The sequence below is a fragment of the Alternaria ethzedia genome (assembly GCF_023757985.1).
Source record: "Alternaria ethzedia strain BMP 0044 chromosome Unknown scaffold_30, whole genome shotgun sequence".
Taxonomy (NCBI): domain Eukaryota; kingdom Fungi; phylum Ascomycota; class Dothideomycetes; order Pleosporales; family Pleosporaceae; genus Alternaria; species Alternaria ethzedia.
The window spans coordinates 289,109-306,090 of record NW_026056223.1 but is presented as its reverse complement, the minus strand read 5'-3'; the positions used below and the strand labels follow the sequence as shown (position 1 = coordinate 306,090).

At 52.7% G+C, this 16,982-nt stretch overlaps 6 protein-coding genes across 6 annotated transcripts; 2 read left to right on the top strand and 4 right to left on the bottom strand.

Moving 5' to 3' along the window:
* Window positions 1-508: 508 nt before the first annotated feature.
* J4E87_008947 (uncharacterized protein) lies at window positions 509-1,648 on the top strand (the record flags this gene model as incomplete). Its single annotated transcript, XM_049380530.1, has 3 exons — window positions 509-662; window positions 715-937; window positions 1,258-1,648. 3 exons carry the CDS (start codon window positions 509-511, stop codon window positions 1,646-1,648), a joined length of 768 nt encoding a protein of 255 aa, XP_049229805.1.
* Window positions 1,649-5,082: 3,434 nt separating this feature from the next.
* On the bottom strand, window positions 5,083-6,613 carry J4E87_008946 (uncharacterized protein; the record flags this gene model as incomplete). The annotated part of the gene is made up of 3 exons (XM_049380529.1): window positions 5,083-6,275; window positions 6,327-6,479; window positions 6,535-6,613. 3 exons carry the CDS (start codon window positions 6,611-6,613, stop codon window positions 5,083-5,085), a joined length of 1,425 nt encoding a protein of 474 aa, XP_049229804.1.
* Window positions 6,614-8,663: 2,050 nt separating this feature from the next.
* Window positions 8,664-11,054, top strand: J4E87_008945 (uncharacterized protein; the record flags this gene model as incomplete). Its single annotated transcript, XM_049380528.1, has 5 exons — window positions 8,664-9,050; window positions 9,098-9,210; window positions 9,257-9,616; window positions 9,668-10,251; window positions 10,303-11,054. The coding sequence occupies 5 exons, from the start codon at window positions 8,664-8,666 to the stop codon at window positions 11,052-11,054; spliced, it is 2,196 nt and encodes a 731-aa protein (XP_049229803.1).
* Window positions 11,055-11,270: 216 nt separating this feature from the next.
* On the bottom strand, window positions 11,271-11,849 carry J4E87_008944 (uncharacterized protein; the record flags this gene model as incomplete). Its single annotated transcript, XM_049380527.1, has 1 exon — window positions 11,271-11,849. The coding sequence occupies one exon, from the start codon at window positions 11,847-11,849 to the stop codon at window positions 11,271-11,273; it is 579 nt and encodes a 192-aa protein (XP_049229802.1).
* A 2,342-nt stretch (window positions 11,850-14,191) lies between these two features.
* J4E87_008943 (uncharacterized protein) lies at window positions 14,192-14,620 on the bottom strand (the record flags this gene model as incomplete). Its single annotated transcript, XM_049380526.1, has 2 exons — window positions 14,192-14,569; window positions 14,612-14,620. 2 exons carry the CDS (start codon window positions 14,618-14,620, stop codon window positions 14,192-14,194), a joined length of 387 nt encoding a protein of 128 aa, XP_049229801.1.
* Window positions 14,621-14,963: 343 nt separating this feature from the next.
* Window positions 14,964-16,765, bottom strand: J4E87_008942 (uncharacterized protein; the record flags this gene model as incomplete). The annotated part of the gene is made up of 2 exons (XM_049380525.1): window positions 14,964-16,365; window positions 16,413-16,765. 2 exons carry the CDS (start codon window positions 16,763-16,765, stop codon window positions 14,964-14,966), a joined length of 1,755 nt encoding a protein of 584 aa, XP_049229800.1.
* Window positions 16,766-16,982: the final 217 nt, after the last annotated feature.

The following is a 16,982-nucleotide window of genomic DNA, read 5'->3' as shown; positions in this document are numbered from 1 at the left end:
CACTTCTCACAGTCGCCAACATCCAGAACTCGAACGACAGTCAATCGAGATGTTACACTTTACTGCATACGACGGATCTGCCGGCTAAACCATCCGTTGCATGGCGTTGCGGACCGGCAAATGTGAAACTCGACCCACCACCGACCGACTCACTCATCGCAAATGCTTCAGGTTTCCGACACGTTTTGGCGAAATGTCACATGCCGTATTGATCACGCGATAACAAGGCGTCATGTAGCGAGAACTGTTTGATGGAGAATATGGTAATGTTAGGTGGCGCGGTAAAGTGATTGCTCGTTGCAAGCTGGGGTAACTACCTAGACATGCCTAACACTGACTGCTAACGACTGGAACTTGGCTGAGCCCTACATTTGATGGTATCATTTGCTTTTCTGTGGCATATAGTCCGTTTTCTTAATATTGTCGACTGACGCACGCGTGGCCGTTTCCGTACAGGACTGATCCGCAACTCCTACACGGCTTCTTTCTACTTTACTGAGTACCCACCATGGATGCATCGACACGGCTATACAAACGTCTGGGCGAGATACCAGAAGACCCAAACGACCCCGAAAGTCTGGACGATCTGATAGTCTGCGCATTCGGTGCTTTTGAGCGATACTACGTTTGCTGGAAGACAAAAGGAGGAGAATTTAGACAAGGTGCGCATACGTTATCCGATGAATGGGAATGTTCAATGCTGACACTTCAAAGATGGCCACGAACTCCCTCCCGCACTCAAAGACTGGCTCTACCCCACTAACGGCACTACACGAGATTTCGCATCCCTTCAAGTCGTCTTCGGCCGAGGCGAGGAATACTTCGCATCCGACAAGAACGGCAAGCTAGAGTACAAAGAGCCGGAACTGAAGAAGCCGGCGCCTACTGAGGATGAAGAGAAACTTGATCGACAGGCACTGAGACGATCGAGAACGGTGTCATTCTTGCGGCCATTGTCAGAGACGAGCATACGATCGGATGGCGGACTGAGCGATACAAATAGGAGTAAAAGATCGAGTTCAATCAGCTCGCAACGAGCGAGTCGGCCGCCGAGCTTGAGTTATACGAATTCGAGAACCAACTCGGACATTTCGCTGTTGGGGGAGACGATTGTTGAGGGGCAGATGAGGCAACCGGGACGACCTTCGTATATATCGCAGTGGACAGCTCTTGGGTCAGGTGTAGGCGATTCGGAGAAGATGGAGTCGTCGCAAAAGTCAGATCAGAGGACAGACACCGAGCCAGTGATAGAGCCAGACCGCGAGCCGGTGTCGACGAAGACGATATCTCCAGCACCAGTCGAGAGCACACCATTGCCACCATCATCACAGTCCGCCCTGAACCACGAACCCACGACATTACAACAGAGTCCTCCACCTCAATCAAGACCCACTTCAGAAACTCCCTCATGCACATGCAACTGCCACGCTACACCAAACCCCTCACCGACCCCGCAAAAACCCACCTACACTACCACCGCAACACAGACATCACCTCCCCCTACTCCTCTTCCCAGAGAAAACCCATCTTCATCCTATTGGCCATCACAAGCGAACTACACTGCCATACCTCAAGAGCCTTCCTACTACACAGACGAAGACTACGATACACCACCCGTTTTCATGGGGCGCATGTCGACGTACTTTAGCAAACCGGGGTACCAGTTGGGAGATAGCTTATTCAGTGGGTATCAGCCGATTGATTGGGGGAGTGGGTATGAAGAAGTGGAGGTGGAGGGGGATGGTTAGGGTGAAGAGAAGGCGAGCCGAGTACTTTATTGAAGGGAAAGGCTAAACACCGATGGGTCTACCATGACGCTACGTCTTCTTGTTTGCTGTTCTAGTGTAGGCTGCAGGCTTGTTCAGTGTCTTCCTTATATCAGGTATGAGGAGGGATGAAGGGGTTCAGTGTGTGTTGTGTACAATATTGATGCGCTTTTTTTTCCCTAATGTAGTATTGATATTCGACAGTCAACTTCTCGAATTGGTCGTTTGGGGACACTTTCCATTATCAATTGTTTCCACAACCTTCATTGGATGTTTGCCGTTGCCTCACAGAGATACGTATCGCTTTCCTCAGAGACGCATCTTCACTTCTTCTGATACATCACCTTCACGACACTCATCATCTGAATCAATCTCCTGTTCCTTTTCTACACACACGCGCACACTGGGTACACCACACCGCCAGTAAAACCGCTTTCAATGCATCGATACTCGACGAAGACCAAGCGTACACCCCTTTGTTTGCGCCATGCAGCTTACTTTTCCAGCATCGACACCGCCAGTCCCATCTATGCGACACCTACACGCGGTAAACGCGCCACCAATCCCGCCGTGCAACGTGCAACCAAAAGAAAGCTTGACCGTCACATTCCAGCGATCGACTCGCCAGCTGCATGCAGGGTGAAGCGGAAATTCTCCGCGCGTGCATGTGATTGATGACTTACATCCGAACCTTGCACCTCAGCATCGGAACAGAAGCATAACGTTGAACTAGTGTTCACAGCATATCCGGGGACTTGCTTAGCGACAGCTGATCCCCATGTCTACGCTCGGAAATGAGACGGTTATTAGCAACCGACCTCTTGGACGGGCGATGACGTCGCGTCTCGTGTTACTTGCAATCACAATCGCGAACTACCCTCACCTGGGTACTGTACGCGAAACGCAGCAATGCCAGCTGCCCGGGCATGTTCCGCCTCATTCTTTTCCTCACCAGTAGTTTGCACTCGATCCGCAGCGCAATAGATACTGTAAAAGCAGATGATTCCTCACCCCCACAACCCCCACAATACAGCCACGCGCGAACTCCAACTCGCAAAAAAAAACTGAATCATTGTCGGTGTTGGCGATCGCGATATCCAACTGGCTGTACTACCCAAAGGGGAAAAAGTCGGTGGAACGGTGGAACCTCGTTGTCTCTTCGCTTGCCTCTTGCCTCGGTTCAAAGAACGCGAAGGACAAACACGAGACGTTGACATCATTTTGAACGGGTGTCAGAGAGACGCCAGGGTCAAGGACAAGGGCAGTTTTTCAGGGTCCTGCCGAAAGGTCCGATAGAGAGCGTGTGCGACAGGTGCGACAGCAGACAGACAGCGATACCGACGGCCGATGCCGAAGGTAGGGGATTCAGGGATCGACGATCTTGCCTTGTCTGAAGGAAGGGTCCCTGAGGTTGACTGACGTACGTCTGCATTGATCTGAGAACCACCAGAACCCTCAAGATGGTGTTCCAACAGAGCGCGCTCGTCTTCTGACATTCTGGACGGGGTTACTAGCGCCAATAAGCTGGTTCTTCCACCAGACCCCGCAAAGTCCACGCAGTCTGCGAACGCCCGAAAACCCGCGGGAAAAGGTATCATGATGCAAGCGATGCGACGCATGGCGTCTAGACATTCCATACACCTTCACATATCGCTATGCCGCGACTCTCGAGAAGGAAGTTCAGTTCGCTAGGCGGGATTGTCCGCGGCTACATATGCGAAAGTCTATAGATGCATTGCATGCGTGCGTGATTTTCGCTATTGGAACGCTTGCTTCGTTACGAAGGCAAGAGAGAGGGTACCGCTGCGGTTGCAAGTTCGCGATGAGTGATTATCTCGAAAGCTCGGTTCGAGCGACCATTGTTAATAAGCTGAGCTACCTCTCTGTTCTCGTGAACAATAGCTACAACAACTTTTGTTCTTTATTATCTGTTGGGGCGATGAAAACGGCTGACTAGCACTATCGTGAGGAAGTATGCACCCGCCCCCATTACGAAAACGAGTGAGCACACCCAGCTTACCCGCATCTGGTTCGCCAGAACGCCCACTGCACACCTCCCACTCTGGCGGTTCGTAAAGAAGCGTAAAAGGGAGGCTGTGCACTGGGCATTGGCATGCACAACACACACAAACAGCGGTTCTTTGTTTGTGCTGTGCAGCGGGCGCCGGATTGTGAACGCATCCGCAAGCAGCAGCTCGTAAGTGGGATGACATGCTCGTGGTCATGCTGCTGATTTAGCTTTCCTGACGGTGCAGTGCGATGCGCCTAGCTAACTGACTGACTTTGCCGCGCTTGGAGCTACGACAAGGTGGTTGCGCAACGACTGAGATGTTTAGCCTTGATAGCCGATGCCACCGAGGCCGCCCCGGCACATGCTCTTGTGCAGTGCGTAGCATTGCGAGTGATCACGTCGATTCAATCGCTGCCGCCGCGAGCGCCTGGCGTAGCGCTCTCGTCGCGCATCCCGTGAGACGACGTAGTGGTGTTACATCTGTCGCCGATCATCGACGCACCTCATCGTCCTTTGGTGCAGGACGACCCCAACGTGGGATCTTGACAGAGCATGCGCGTCCAAAAGGTTAATCACGGTTTTGCTGGGAGATAGCCTATCCCTGTCGACCGATCAGAGGAAACTTGGAAGGTCAGCGAAAATCTCTGCGCTCCACGCTTCGCATGCAGGGCGTCTCATCTGGCCGCTTGAGGAATACGTCGTGTGGGCGAGGCGGGAACCCTGAAAAAATTGGATTGGCAGAGACGCTAATTGGTGGAGGAGGATGAAAGCGAACCTTGCGGCCGTGCGGCACGCCCTGCAGGCTGCGACTCAAGGACGTCACTTTGCGATGCTTGAGGGGTCCGTCGGGATGCCTCAATTGACAATGCGAGTTCACGAAGCACATGGAGACGCAGAATCATTTTACTTTCTTATTTCATTGTGGGCCAGACGTCAGAACGCCAAAGGCTCCGTCTATACTTTTGCGAAACCCCCACGGGCAAACCGCCCAAGCATTGAAATCACCACCCAAATCCATCCCATTGTATATACGTATGCTTGCTTGTTCAACACTCAAATGCAACAAACAGTGATGGCGGCGATCTATGTAGAACGGCCTCAAACGCACATGAAGCGAATGGTTCGGGCCAGGTCATAAAATATACACAGGCGACCGATAGTCAAAAGGGTAGTCATGAAGACTAAAAGAAGATATGAATAGAGATCGCCTAGGCGTTGGTATCATCGCGCACCAGCAGCGTCATCAATCATGGCGTCATCAAAAGCGACAGTAGCTGCAAGAGCTGGCTGTCCCTTCGCAGGCGTCTAAAACCAACCGTTGTTGGTGTAAGATAGATCAAAATTGTTCATCGCGTTGAAAGCACCATTGGTCTGATCTATAGGCCATGGGTCCATGGGAACAACATCTTCGAAATTGCTAGGCATCGAGAGGGCGGCTGTGTCGGCAAAGTCAGGCGAGGCGGTACTCGTCATAGTTGCTGGCGCAGCAGTCATGCTCTTGGCGTAGATAGGATCGAAGCCAAGCATGTTCGGCATGGGTGCCGTAGTGGCCATTGGCATGGGCGCGTTGACGGATTCACTCGGTACGGCAGTGCTAAAGCGATACGCAGGGGTATCTTCCCAGAAGAGCGACTCGCTGGCAGCCGACTGAGGGGCTTTGAAGTCCAAGTCACCGAAGAGGGCTGGCTCTCCAATTTCCGAGTGCGCAGACGACGCTACAGTAAGGCCGGGACCGCTGAGTTTGGACTCTCCGCTGTGTGAGATCGGCTGCGCCAAGTCGTCGTTGAACTTGCTAGGGTCCAGCGGGAGATCAGTAGCAGACCAGACGTGGTCAAAGCCAGCAGATGCTGTCAACCAGTCGCTATCCATATTGGGGAGGCAATCTTGCGATGGCGAAGTGGACAGGCTGCCCAGACCGAACGTACTGTTCACGGGTGTTACACTGTTGGCTATCCATGGCCACTGGTTCGAGAACGTGTCGCTGACGTTGCTGTTGGGAGACTCGCCGTCTTGTTGAAAGACGCCGGGCTGACTGCTGAACATCTCGTTGAAACCGAATGTGTCGAGGCTACCGCCGACGTTGGGAGTCGGCGACTTGTCGGCACAGCGCTGTGTAGAGCCGAACATGGTGTGGAAGTCGTTGTTCGATAACGAGAGCGTGTCCATGGAGCGGGTAGCGGGCGGTTCAGGCTTGCTGCGAGTACTCTTCTCTTGCGAGAGAGCGGAGAAGGCGGCATGGCCGTGTAGCGTATGCGGACGAGGAATCTTGTACGGAAGGCCAGAGACGTGGGCCGAGTTGTTGTTGCGATGGCAAGGCTTGTGGTGGCCGTTCGCGAAGACGGTCAAGTGGCTCTCCGAGTGCGTCGCAGTCAACTTGGGTTTCGCGCGAGCATCGTGGAGCGTCTGCCGGGTAGTGTCGATCTTGAGATCGATCTCTTCCTTCTTTGTGCCACACAAGCACTTGCCGCCGGAGTGGCACTGGCAGCGGTTGTCATGAGCTAGAGTAATGTCAGAGATGTCGGCGACGGCCAAGCCAGATGTGAGCTCACTCTTCGCGTCGCCTTTGTCTTTGTGCAAGTCCTTGTCCTTCTTGTCGCCACAATCACACTTGGCGTGATGAGACTTGGACTTGCGCGCACCGCGACAGTGCTCGCATTGCTTGACAGGACGACCCTTGGGGTTGATGTGGTGGAGATCCCGATCTTCAAGACGAAATTAGCACTGTAAGGTCGTGAAGCGTCGCACTGAGCGACATACCAGTGTGGTTGCAACCGCTCACACGGTGGCCCTTGATGCAGGACGAGCAAGCCCATTTCTCGCCATCGATAACAGGCATACCGGGGCGATAACGGCCGAGTGCGGTCGTCGCAGCTGGCTACGAGCAGCTGGGTAGGAGCGGTCCAGGGAGCCAACTGGCTAGAAGCGGCGAAAAATGACGAAATAATGCCACACGCGCGGTGTGAGCGTCTGGGTAAAGATACAGGGAAGAATAGTAGGATTCAAAAGAAGCTAGTTCAAACGCCAGAGGGTATCTTGGGCAATGGTATGGTATGCTGACTTGTAACCGTGAACGCCGGGGAATGAGACCGAGGACGACAGGATGGAGTGGAGAGTGGAGTGGGAGATCAAAGGGGAACCGAGCGCAAGAGGCGCTGGCCGAAAGCGTTAGACGGAGCTCCTTGGGAACGACCAGACCAGTATACTATGTGGTGTTGTGCGGGTGAGGTAGTGATGAGAGGGAAGAGAGCGAGCGGGAGGAACAGGTTAAGAGGAACGCACACGGCCCTGCGCGGCGTGTAATTGGCTGTGGGGCTTAGCGTCATCGGCAAGTGCGCTCAGACCTCGACGCTCGAAGCAAGCGCGATCAGCCATCATGACGGCGGCTCCTTTGGGCTAGCGCGGGAATCCCACACTTGCATGCAAGTGCAAGCGCAGGTGCAGGTGCGAGCCAGCAGCACCTTCTCACCGCATGAATCCTGCCATCCGCCAGCCCGCCGCCGTCGCGATCCACACCGGACGCCTACGACGCCTGCGACGGAGCCTGCTCCTGTGCTGCGCTGGCCTCGCCAGCCCGCCTCTAATCATGCGGGACTCCACGCACGGCATGTTTCATTGCGGACGCGATTCGCTTGTCGAGTCAGCATGTTTCCCTTACCGCGACGGCCGTAACTCGAAGCATCCGTCGCCCGTTGCCAAGTGGAGATCATCACTATTGTCTGCGTCGATAGCGTCCAGCACATATAGAACCGGAAGCAAGCCTATCCATTACTCTCAGGTACAGTGCCCGCTTGTATATCTCACATGAATCCTCCGGCCCAGGGAGCGCTAGCCCGTCGACTCGAATTTGATCTTTTGTGGGACAAATGGAATTTAGATCCAACAGAGCGTCTAGCCCTTGGGACCACTGGGCACAGCGTTGGCATAATGTTTTTGAAACGGGACCCCATGGCTTCTCCGTGGGGTATACTCTGTCGGTGTATTGCACCGCTCTTATACGGGAGATCCTGGTGATCTTACGCTTGACGCTGCAGCCAGCCGTCAAGTCGTTGATCGTCTCGTGGAACTCTGGTAGCGCTAATCTACGAGAGCCGGAGTAATTACAGCATCTGACATTGAACGACTTCGGATTCGGTATGCACTGGCCTTGTACATAATCGTGACCCGTGAACAGGTGTACGTATATCATATGATACGGTGATTCTCCAGACCGCGTACCCACCAATGGCTCGAAATTGTTGAACGTCTTGCTCAACGTGTCCAAGTGCACCGGGCACTTTTTATGGCGAGCTCATTGTAGTGTGTGGTAACCCAAGTAAGTCGGCACTAAAACCATCATCTGAACACCAATGGATCAGCGCATGATAGACAGGACGAGGTCAATATCGCGCAGCAGCAGTACAGTGGCAGCAGAAAAATATGGCTAATTCAGCAGTCTCTTGACGTCCATAATGCTATTCATCATCGGTTGCAGTGTGCGGGCATTTCTGATGATGGCTGTGCATGGTGCTCCCACTGGCCGCCCGGAGCGCGTACGGTGAAAAGATAATCCAACAGCGACGTCGTCACCGACCAGTTAGTAGCTTCCGATCCACGCTGCAAGCAGATAACATCTCCCATGTCTTAGGAAAACGACAACCACCATAATGTTGTTGTCACTCTCCCATTCATCCAAGGCCATGAGGACCTGTTCTCTCTTGCCATGGTTCACGCTAGCGCAAAAATCGCAAAGCTCGCACAACTCTCCTCGGCGGCCTCTTACACAACACGCTCCTCTCGCTTTCCAACACCAGAACCTCGCGCGCGATCGCGCAACAATACCGGACCGGTGCCCTGGATAACTCTCCACGACATTTCTACTCGCAATCTCGAATACGACGCGCTGAAAAATGGCTGGCTACGGAGACTCGGATACGCAAATGGGAGGAGGGCCAGGCCAATACGCGAACCAGAATGGCACACCACCGGCGCAGCAACACCAGTTGACTGATCCCGAATTGCGCCTTCAGGAGAACCTACAGCAGCTGCGCGACGGTGGAGACATGATGCATCCAGTCGGTCCCCAGCAGCCTCAGTACCAGCAGATGGCTCATATGGGACCTGCCATGGGCGCGCATCCGCATTTTGCAGGTCCAACGCGCCCGACGCATTCTCCACAGCAAATGGCGCAACATGTCATGAATATGGACGGACATCACGACCCGTACGATCCCAACGACCCGAATCGCAAACGCTCCAAAGTCTCACGCGCCTGCGACGAATGCCGAAGGAAGAAGGTATGCGATGCCTCCAATCCTGCACAACATGCGCTTACGCTGGGTAGATACGATGCGACGCGACCAGCGAGAACGGCCCAGAAGCCTGCTCTAGTTGCAAACGGACTGGCGCCCGCTGTCAGTTCAGTCGTCAGCCTATGAAGCGCGGCCCAAGCAAAGGGTATGTGGATTGTGTGCAGTTTGGCGAGTCTGCTAACAATTTCCAGCTACATCAAAGAACTTGCGGACCGCCTTAATTCGCTCGAAAGCCAGATTCACCATCCTCCGGCGCAGTCGCATAACTTCGATTTCGGAACGTTGGGCGATCAGCCGTTTCCCGATACTCAGAGCCCACCGCAGTTCAAGCGTCAGCGCACTCACTCCATGACAGACGGGTTCCACGAGGCTTTCAGCCGGCCCAACTGGTCCGCACAGGATCGCGGTAATGGTGGATCTGTGGACGCACATGGTCTGCCTGTATTAGGTGATCAAGACTCGTCGCTCAATGGCAACCGTCGTACCTCTTTTGGAGAAATGAGTTTGGGCGGGAGTCTTATCACAGGCTCTCATGAAGAGATTCTCAAAGCGTACGTATACCCGCACATGTGCATTTTGCCAGACACTAAACCATATCTCAGGTATTACAACATCATTCATCCCACGTTGCCTGTTCTGCCACATCACGAGTCACAACTAAACCGCCTTACAAACTGTCCGTCGAAGCTGCGAGAGACGTTCTTCCTCGTACTAGAAGGATGTATCCGGTCCATCGCCTCGAAGGCTCTGCCACCTATCGATATCAGTCTTAATCAGCTGTTACAACAGTGCTTTACTTCAGTCGACGCGGCAAACTATTGTCTTCATGACACGGATAGCTCACGACGGTTCTATAACCACTTGGTGTACTGCCAGTCACTAATTCTGCTTGCCGCAGCATCTGACAGGCCTGGCCCAAGCATTATAGGTAGTACTACTGGACTGCTCGCCCGTGTCTCAGCGTGCATTGCAGATGTCGGAATAAATGATGCCAGAACTTTGGCTGGACTGAAAGAACAAGATCTCGAAGTGTATCAGACAGCTCGCCGCGTATATTGGACTGCGTTGATCATAGACCGTTTCCACGCGTCTAGTCAATCGACGGACATGATGATTCGACGATACTCTGGAACACTTTCGCGAGACGATTACTCAGCCCTGGGTGAAGTCGCTTATTATCTCGCTCGTAAGTGCAAGCTCTTTCCATTGATGACTATCCGAGACTAATCTTCATCAGGTGTTGCCCTACTTGTTGGCCGCATAGCCTACGTCAATCGCGCAGGCAGTATCCCAAACGTAGATCCAGCAGCTCCATTCGCCTTTTCCGCGCTCAAACCCGGAACCACAGAGTCAGAGTACCTCAACGGAGCACTAGATGAAATCAAGCAGTCCATCGACCTGACCACCTTGACGAGTAACTCGCCCCCTCATCTGGCGCACCAGTATCTCAGAGTGTTCATCGCACGACTTTCAGGGCAGAATTTGCCATCAGCCGAGGTTCTCGAAGTCACCAAAGACTTGCTCAGCAACCTCATGAGCGGCGCCATCACTCCCTTGCACCACATCTTCGCCGCTCTAGTCGCCACATCCCTCACCGAACTAAACGACCGAGGCGAAATGAAACCAGAAGCAAGTGCAACCATCAAAGAGATGAGCGACGCTTTATCAAACGGCCAAATCATCCACCGCAGCTCCGACGGTCTGGGCTGGGAAACCGCAATCGGCGATCTCCTCCACAAGAAGAAGTCTTCCACACCTCCCTACACGGGTCCTGAGCAGGCCAGCCCCGCGCTAGAACCCAACATGGCCGGCCTGCAACATCTCGCTGCTGCCGCAGTGGGAGAACGGGAAGGAACGGGTGATAATAATCGGCCTGGTAGTTCTTCTCAGCAGAAGGTTGATAATGATCTTTCTGCTGCTATGGCGGCGGCGAATGAGGCGGCTAAGGCGCAGGCGACTGCTGTTGCGGCTCAGGATCTTTTTCATTAGATGTGGTGAGCGTGGTTGTGCGTGAGCGATGCTTGTCTTCTTTTTTGTAGTGGATATACCCCCGTTTAGCTTTGAGCTGGTATGATGGTCTGAAATGTAGGCTTGTATCATTTTGTAATGAGATTCGTTTGTCTACTTGCTCTGTTGAACCCAGGAATTGTGAGATGTTATGCCCCCATCATTACTACATCTCGGGGGGACACGCAGTGTTCCGCCTTATTCGTCTACAGCATCATTATCGACCTCATCAACCGATCCGCTTTCGTCTTCTTCGATCAAACCGTTCTCGCCTTCATCAACCATGATGACACCCATTTCTCGCCTACCCGCAGCATGTGCAGCCTCGTCCTCTTGCTTCAGTCGTTCCAGTACGATGTTGACCTCCGGTACTAGTACATCGTCGACAAAAGATAATAGATCGCCGTCATGCGAGTCGTACCGTGCGTCAAAGAGTAGTACCAAGTCTTCTAGGAGACGTGCGAGATAGGCGTCTTCTTCTTGGATGCGGCGCAACTCGTCTGGGGAGTATCGCGGTTGAGGCGTACGCTGAAGGTCAGGTTCGGCCACTTCGATGAGTGAGCCCATGAACTGACAGAGATCGCAGCAAGTGTGCCGAATGCCTAGCCAGGAAAAGATACATAGCCTGATGAAGTTGGTGATTATCCACCTATTCGCCGCATCCTTTGCCGCCTCTGCTACGCATTGCAAAAACTTGCGACACTTTTGATACCAATCTTGAGTGTTAACATGAACGCGCTGTAACCTTAGTAGACCCAATATCCCTCCCGGTATCATAATTCTTGTGCACAAGTACGGGGAGCTGGTAGTATTGAAGAAAGAAACAATGCTAGTACAGCCGTGTGTACTACAGCTGCATTCGCAATCGTCTGTGACCGCGTGTCGGAATGTGTTTGCAATTATATCGCAAAGATCGTCCAAAACCGCTAATTCACTGACTAGCATGAAGTGGGATACTTTTGCGCTAAGATAATGTAATGCGGTGATCTTTGACTCCGGCCAGCAATCGGTGATGTCCGCCCCTTTGCCTAGGAACCAGTCTATCATTTTGAAAAACTCGGGCATTTTCCCAAGACAAGTAAGATGTTTCGCCCAGGATGCGATTCCGAGGTGCAATGGCGAGCAAGCCACACCGTGGCAGCATTCTTTGTCTACTATAGCAACATCCTTGAAGCCAGCGTCGTACAGGAATTGTAAGATCTCCAACGTAGAATTTGGCAAAAATTTGGAATCGGCTTGTAGAAATACGTTATAGATCGCAGGGACGTTGTATATGTTGACTGAAGTCGGCCGAAGAGATGGCGGAATCTTGAGGCCTATTCTGTCAAGTGCATGCGTTGCACACGTGGCGTGGGCGTCAAGAACGCCTTTTGATCTTTCGACGCACTCGCATTCGATGCCAGATTTTTCTATCATCTGTAGAAGCTGGTGTCTCTGTTCGATCAGATGTGCGGCCACGATCTCCGCTATATCCACTTGAGAACCCGCCAATGCGTGTATAACGGCAAGTTCTAAACCTCCAATGTCTAGAAGACATTCTGCCGTAGCATTTTCGCGTACATCAAGCCAGAATTGCACCATATCTTGACTATGAGAGTCCACGGCCTCCAAGAGAAGTAAGGCACGCGACCATGCCGGAGGCGCACCTGATGTATAGCTCAAATGAGCATCGAGGAGGATCTGGCAGCCGCGTGTCCAGCCCATAAGAGTTGTCATATGATACAAGTTTGATGTCTCTCCTTTTTTCCACACTTGGTTAGAACTTTGCGTTTGAATCGCGCTCCTGAATTCCATTTCCGATCTTAGTAGCGCTGCCACAGTGGTGTCACTGAGGTCAAGAAAAGGATCTGGGAAACATGTGAACGAAGTTCCTACCCACGAACTATAATTTTGGTCAGAGTCAATAGCCGTGGATATTCTTAGGTCGTAACGCAGAAGATCGGACGCCAAGATCTTGAATCCAGATTTGGATGTGTGGTAGACGCGCGATTGTTGCAACAGGAGGTCCACGCATGTTCTGACCACATATGATTAGTCGTTTCGGGTTCCAGCATTGCGTCTTGCTTACCTTCCGCTGTCGTCAGTGTCCGATGCATCTGCGTAAGTCATGTAACTTAGAAGACGATCTAGAAACAATTGACAGGTTTTAACGCTTCTGGGGCTCATCATCATCGCCATTGTGTTGATACGTGCACAAAGGTACTGTCAGTATTTAGTAATGCCTCATGTAGTCAGAAGATGGGGGTAAAAAGCTCACGTGTAACAGTGTTTTCCCATCCTGCAAGCAGTCGTGAGGTGACGCTTGGCGTGTCTGAAATATCTTGTTCAGCTCCACAGGGTAGTCAAGGACTGGAAATGGATCAATGTTCCCCCGCATTATGGAATTGATCAGCTTGAATGCTGCTGAAGATTCTACAGTAACGATTCGACGGAACGAGAGGTTCGGCATGATCGAAAAAGTGCCACTTCCAATTGACAGTTGCATGAATAAACGGAGCTTTAGGCCAAGGACCAAGTAGCAAAGTATCATTCCAAATCCAATTGTCGTGTCATGGCCTCCAGTTGTCCAAAATTGGCAACTCGAATCGTGGTAGTACACTGCGTCCCGCGATACGACAAACGGTGACCGTGAGAATTGCTTCTTTTGTCGGCGCTTGCGGCATGTGCAGAAGGTGAAAGTCTTAGAATCCTCAATCCGTTTGGAGTGCATTGTTCTCATCCTCCGCTCAAGAGTTCGAAGACTCGTGGTCTCCTCTTCGAGGCTCACTGCAGACATGGGCAGTAGTGTATGGCAGAGCTCTTTATGTCGCGCCGTCGCGGGTGAACTCGGAAAGTGAACTCCGATTGGAGGATCCTGGGCAAGCAAATTATCATGCTGATCGACGAATGGCTGCATGAAACCTGACTGTCGTCGACTGGTGGCGAAATCTGTGCTTGACCTCCGGCTCAGCTCAAGAAAGTGACGAGTAGGGGGATTTCGAGCGCGTTGCTGCTGATCAAGAATCATTTGGGTATCCAGCGATAGTTGACCAAGCTGTCCTTGCACGGTCGCGAAGTTCCGTTGCCACTGATCCCTAGGAGCTGTTAGCTGACATGTCGTTGGCGCACCGGTGCAGCAATTACATCTCTAGTGCCTGTAATGCGATCTGCAGATTCTGTCGAATACTGCTCAAAGCATCTCTCCAGTACTTGATGTCGCTTTCTTTAAACGGATACGCCAGTCGCTTGATCACTTTCCGCGACTGCGTCGAAAACCTGCTAGAGTTCGTCGAAGGAGTATCATCCCCGACTTTCGACCTGATTGACTCTATGGAGAGTGCGCATTGCTGGATGATAGTTTTGACTAATGCGATAGGTGTGGTAGGGTCCATCCTGCTAGTGGCGGTCTCTAGATGCTCGAGGAGATCCACCAGTGTGTCCAATTCGCGGGTAATCTGTTCAGCCTTCTTTTTCGCATCTTTGACACCATTCGTATATTCGGAGAGTTTGTCGTACAACTGCAAGGAAAGCGATATGACACCAACGATGGTGCCGGCCACTTCGGCCATGGCGGGCGTACACAAAGATGGAAGGAGGGACGGAACGAAAGGCTGGAAAGTGGGCAGATGATAAGACTTTGTAAGAAGGCGCAGCACAGCAGTGCGCCTGCCGCAGATGGCGTCCACTCATCGGAGTCGGCAATGCGGGGATCAGCCCAGCCTTGCGACAATGTCAACCTTGCAGGCTTTCAGCCTGGCCTCAGCTACGTGTTCGCTTGATGAACCCGAGGGCGTTGGCGTAATTGATCCGCTTCGTTGAATGTCAACAGCTTGATCTTTAGGCAGATTGAAGTCACATACACGCGCTACAGCATCGGGTACATCGTTGAAGAGATTCATGCATTACCAACTCTTAACCCATCCCTAATAGGCCTTTAAGTCTAGCTACCTTCCCCAGGATAATACCCTTCAACCCTCCAGCACCCATAGTAGGCACCTCATCCACGCCCACAAAGCGCCTCACAAGCAAATTAAAGATATTGCCAAAGCCCAACGCCATAACCGTACTAGTCAAGATAATAACGTTATACGGCATACTGAAGTCCGGCGTTGGAAGAGGAAGAAGCAGCGAAGTAGTGCGCACATAGATACCCTTGTTATCTCCTGACTGCGGCGACAGAATACGGATAACAGCAGGTGCGACATCGAAGCCTCGATTCGCATCTGGCGGGTATTCCGTGTAGCGCAAGATCGCTTTCTCAAAGTCGTAAGTGAGTGTGAGGGTGGAGGCTGGTGGGATGACCATGCGTAGTTCGAGGTGGGTGCCGCGCTTGCGGTCGACGGCTGGACGGTAGTAGGTCTCTTTTATGGGGCTCTCATCCGTGGTGTCGACGTGGGCTTGGAGCGTGTGAAGGTATGGCTTCATGAACCAGGGTAGAGACTCTAAGTATACTATCTCGACAGCGTTGGTGGTGGACGGGTTCTTGATGACGGACTGGGTACTACCCCGTTCCTGACCGTGACCGTTTATGGATCTTGCCGCGAAGACTAGAGGATCGGGACGGACAAGACCGGTTTTCATTTTCTGCTCGGGTAGGACGAGGTCGAGGTCTTCGCCGACGGGGAGCTTGTAGCATCGGAGGGTGTCTGATGCCAGTCTAGACTCTGTGAACTCTCCTGTTGTCTTGACCTCGAGCTCGCGCTCCGGTGGCAAGTTGATGCAAACGTTATTCGCCTCTCCCTCAGCCTGATCTGCCAGCGGACAGGCCCCCCTGAGCGGTCTGCCGAAGACCTCCTCCAGTGTCCACGCGGGCTCGGTGCCCTTGTTCAGGGGATAGCAGGTATCGTGCCCGTTGTATGGCTTGGAGGTGTCGCATTCCATCTGGTTGATTGGTAGAGGTCGCGGGATAGGGTTGTCTCTGGGTCGCTTGGCTCGCGCAATGTCCAAGACCATGTCTACGCTTTGCTCCATCTCTATTGAGCAGCTTGAGCTACCCTCTTCGCACGTCGGGCGTACATCGATGGCCATGGTTTGGAATGAAGCGTCGAATAACTTGTGTCCGTCCAGTAGGCTGGATACACCGGCTTTACCCTTACAGGGTAGTAGCTTGAGAAAAGGTGTAAGGTTCTCCGTGCAGACGACTTCGTGGGGTAGCGTACCGTGGAGGAGGTGGAGGTTGGACGAATTACGGTGCTGACCTTCGGGGTCAAATGACATGACGGGCCGTATGGTTTTGGTGGCATCGATGAAGTTGATCGAGGCACAAAAGAGCCCTGACAGGGCGTTGGTAAGCTTTAGCCATCGTGCAAATGCTCTGCTATGATCAGCGTGAATCCTTCCTGTCATCCATAGAGAACGTACTCCTCCTCAGTATCAGCCTCTACCCAAGCCCACAACTCAACGCCAGTCCCTCCTTCTCTTGCGCCGTTCCAAGGCCGCTGTCCCCAATTCTCGGCATCCCATCTTCCAACACTGAACCTCAAATGTAATTCCCTCGTATGCGCATGTTGCAGAATCTGTCCAAAAGATCGCGGGAAGTATCGGAAGTTCTGTTGTTCGAATGCAGTCGCGCTTTCGTTGCTCCGGAAGTTGAAAGAGGCCAGAAGGGTGTTCTGGGGAAGGGGTCGCAGGAGGAGGCGCTCGCTGTAGTCGGCGCCCGCAGAGACGAAAGCGATCAAGGCATTGAGCAACACAAAGTAAAAAGACGAGAGCATCGCAGCATCGTAGCGCTTTCTACGCGAAATGTGAGCGGGAAGACTGACGATAGGCCCTTGGTGTTGGGGTTGCGGCGGACATGTGGAGTGAAGGCGCCCCACCGGTGATTGGTCACCCGGCCTGGATACTTGGCACTGCCGCGGTCGCGATTTCTTTTGGCTGTCACTCACCTTGCAGCTCTCCACATCACGACCCAACCGCGCATCCCTAATAAAT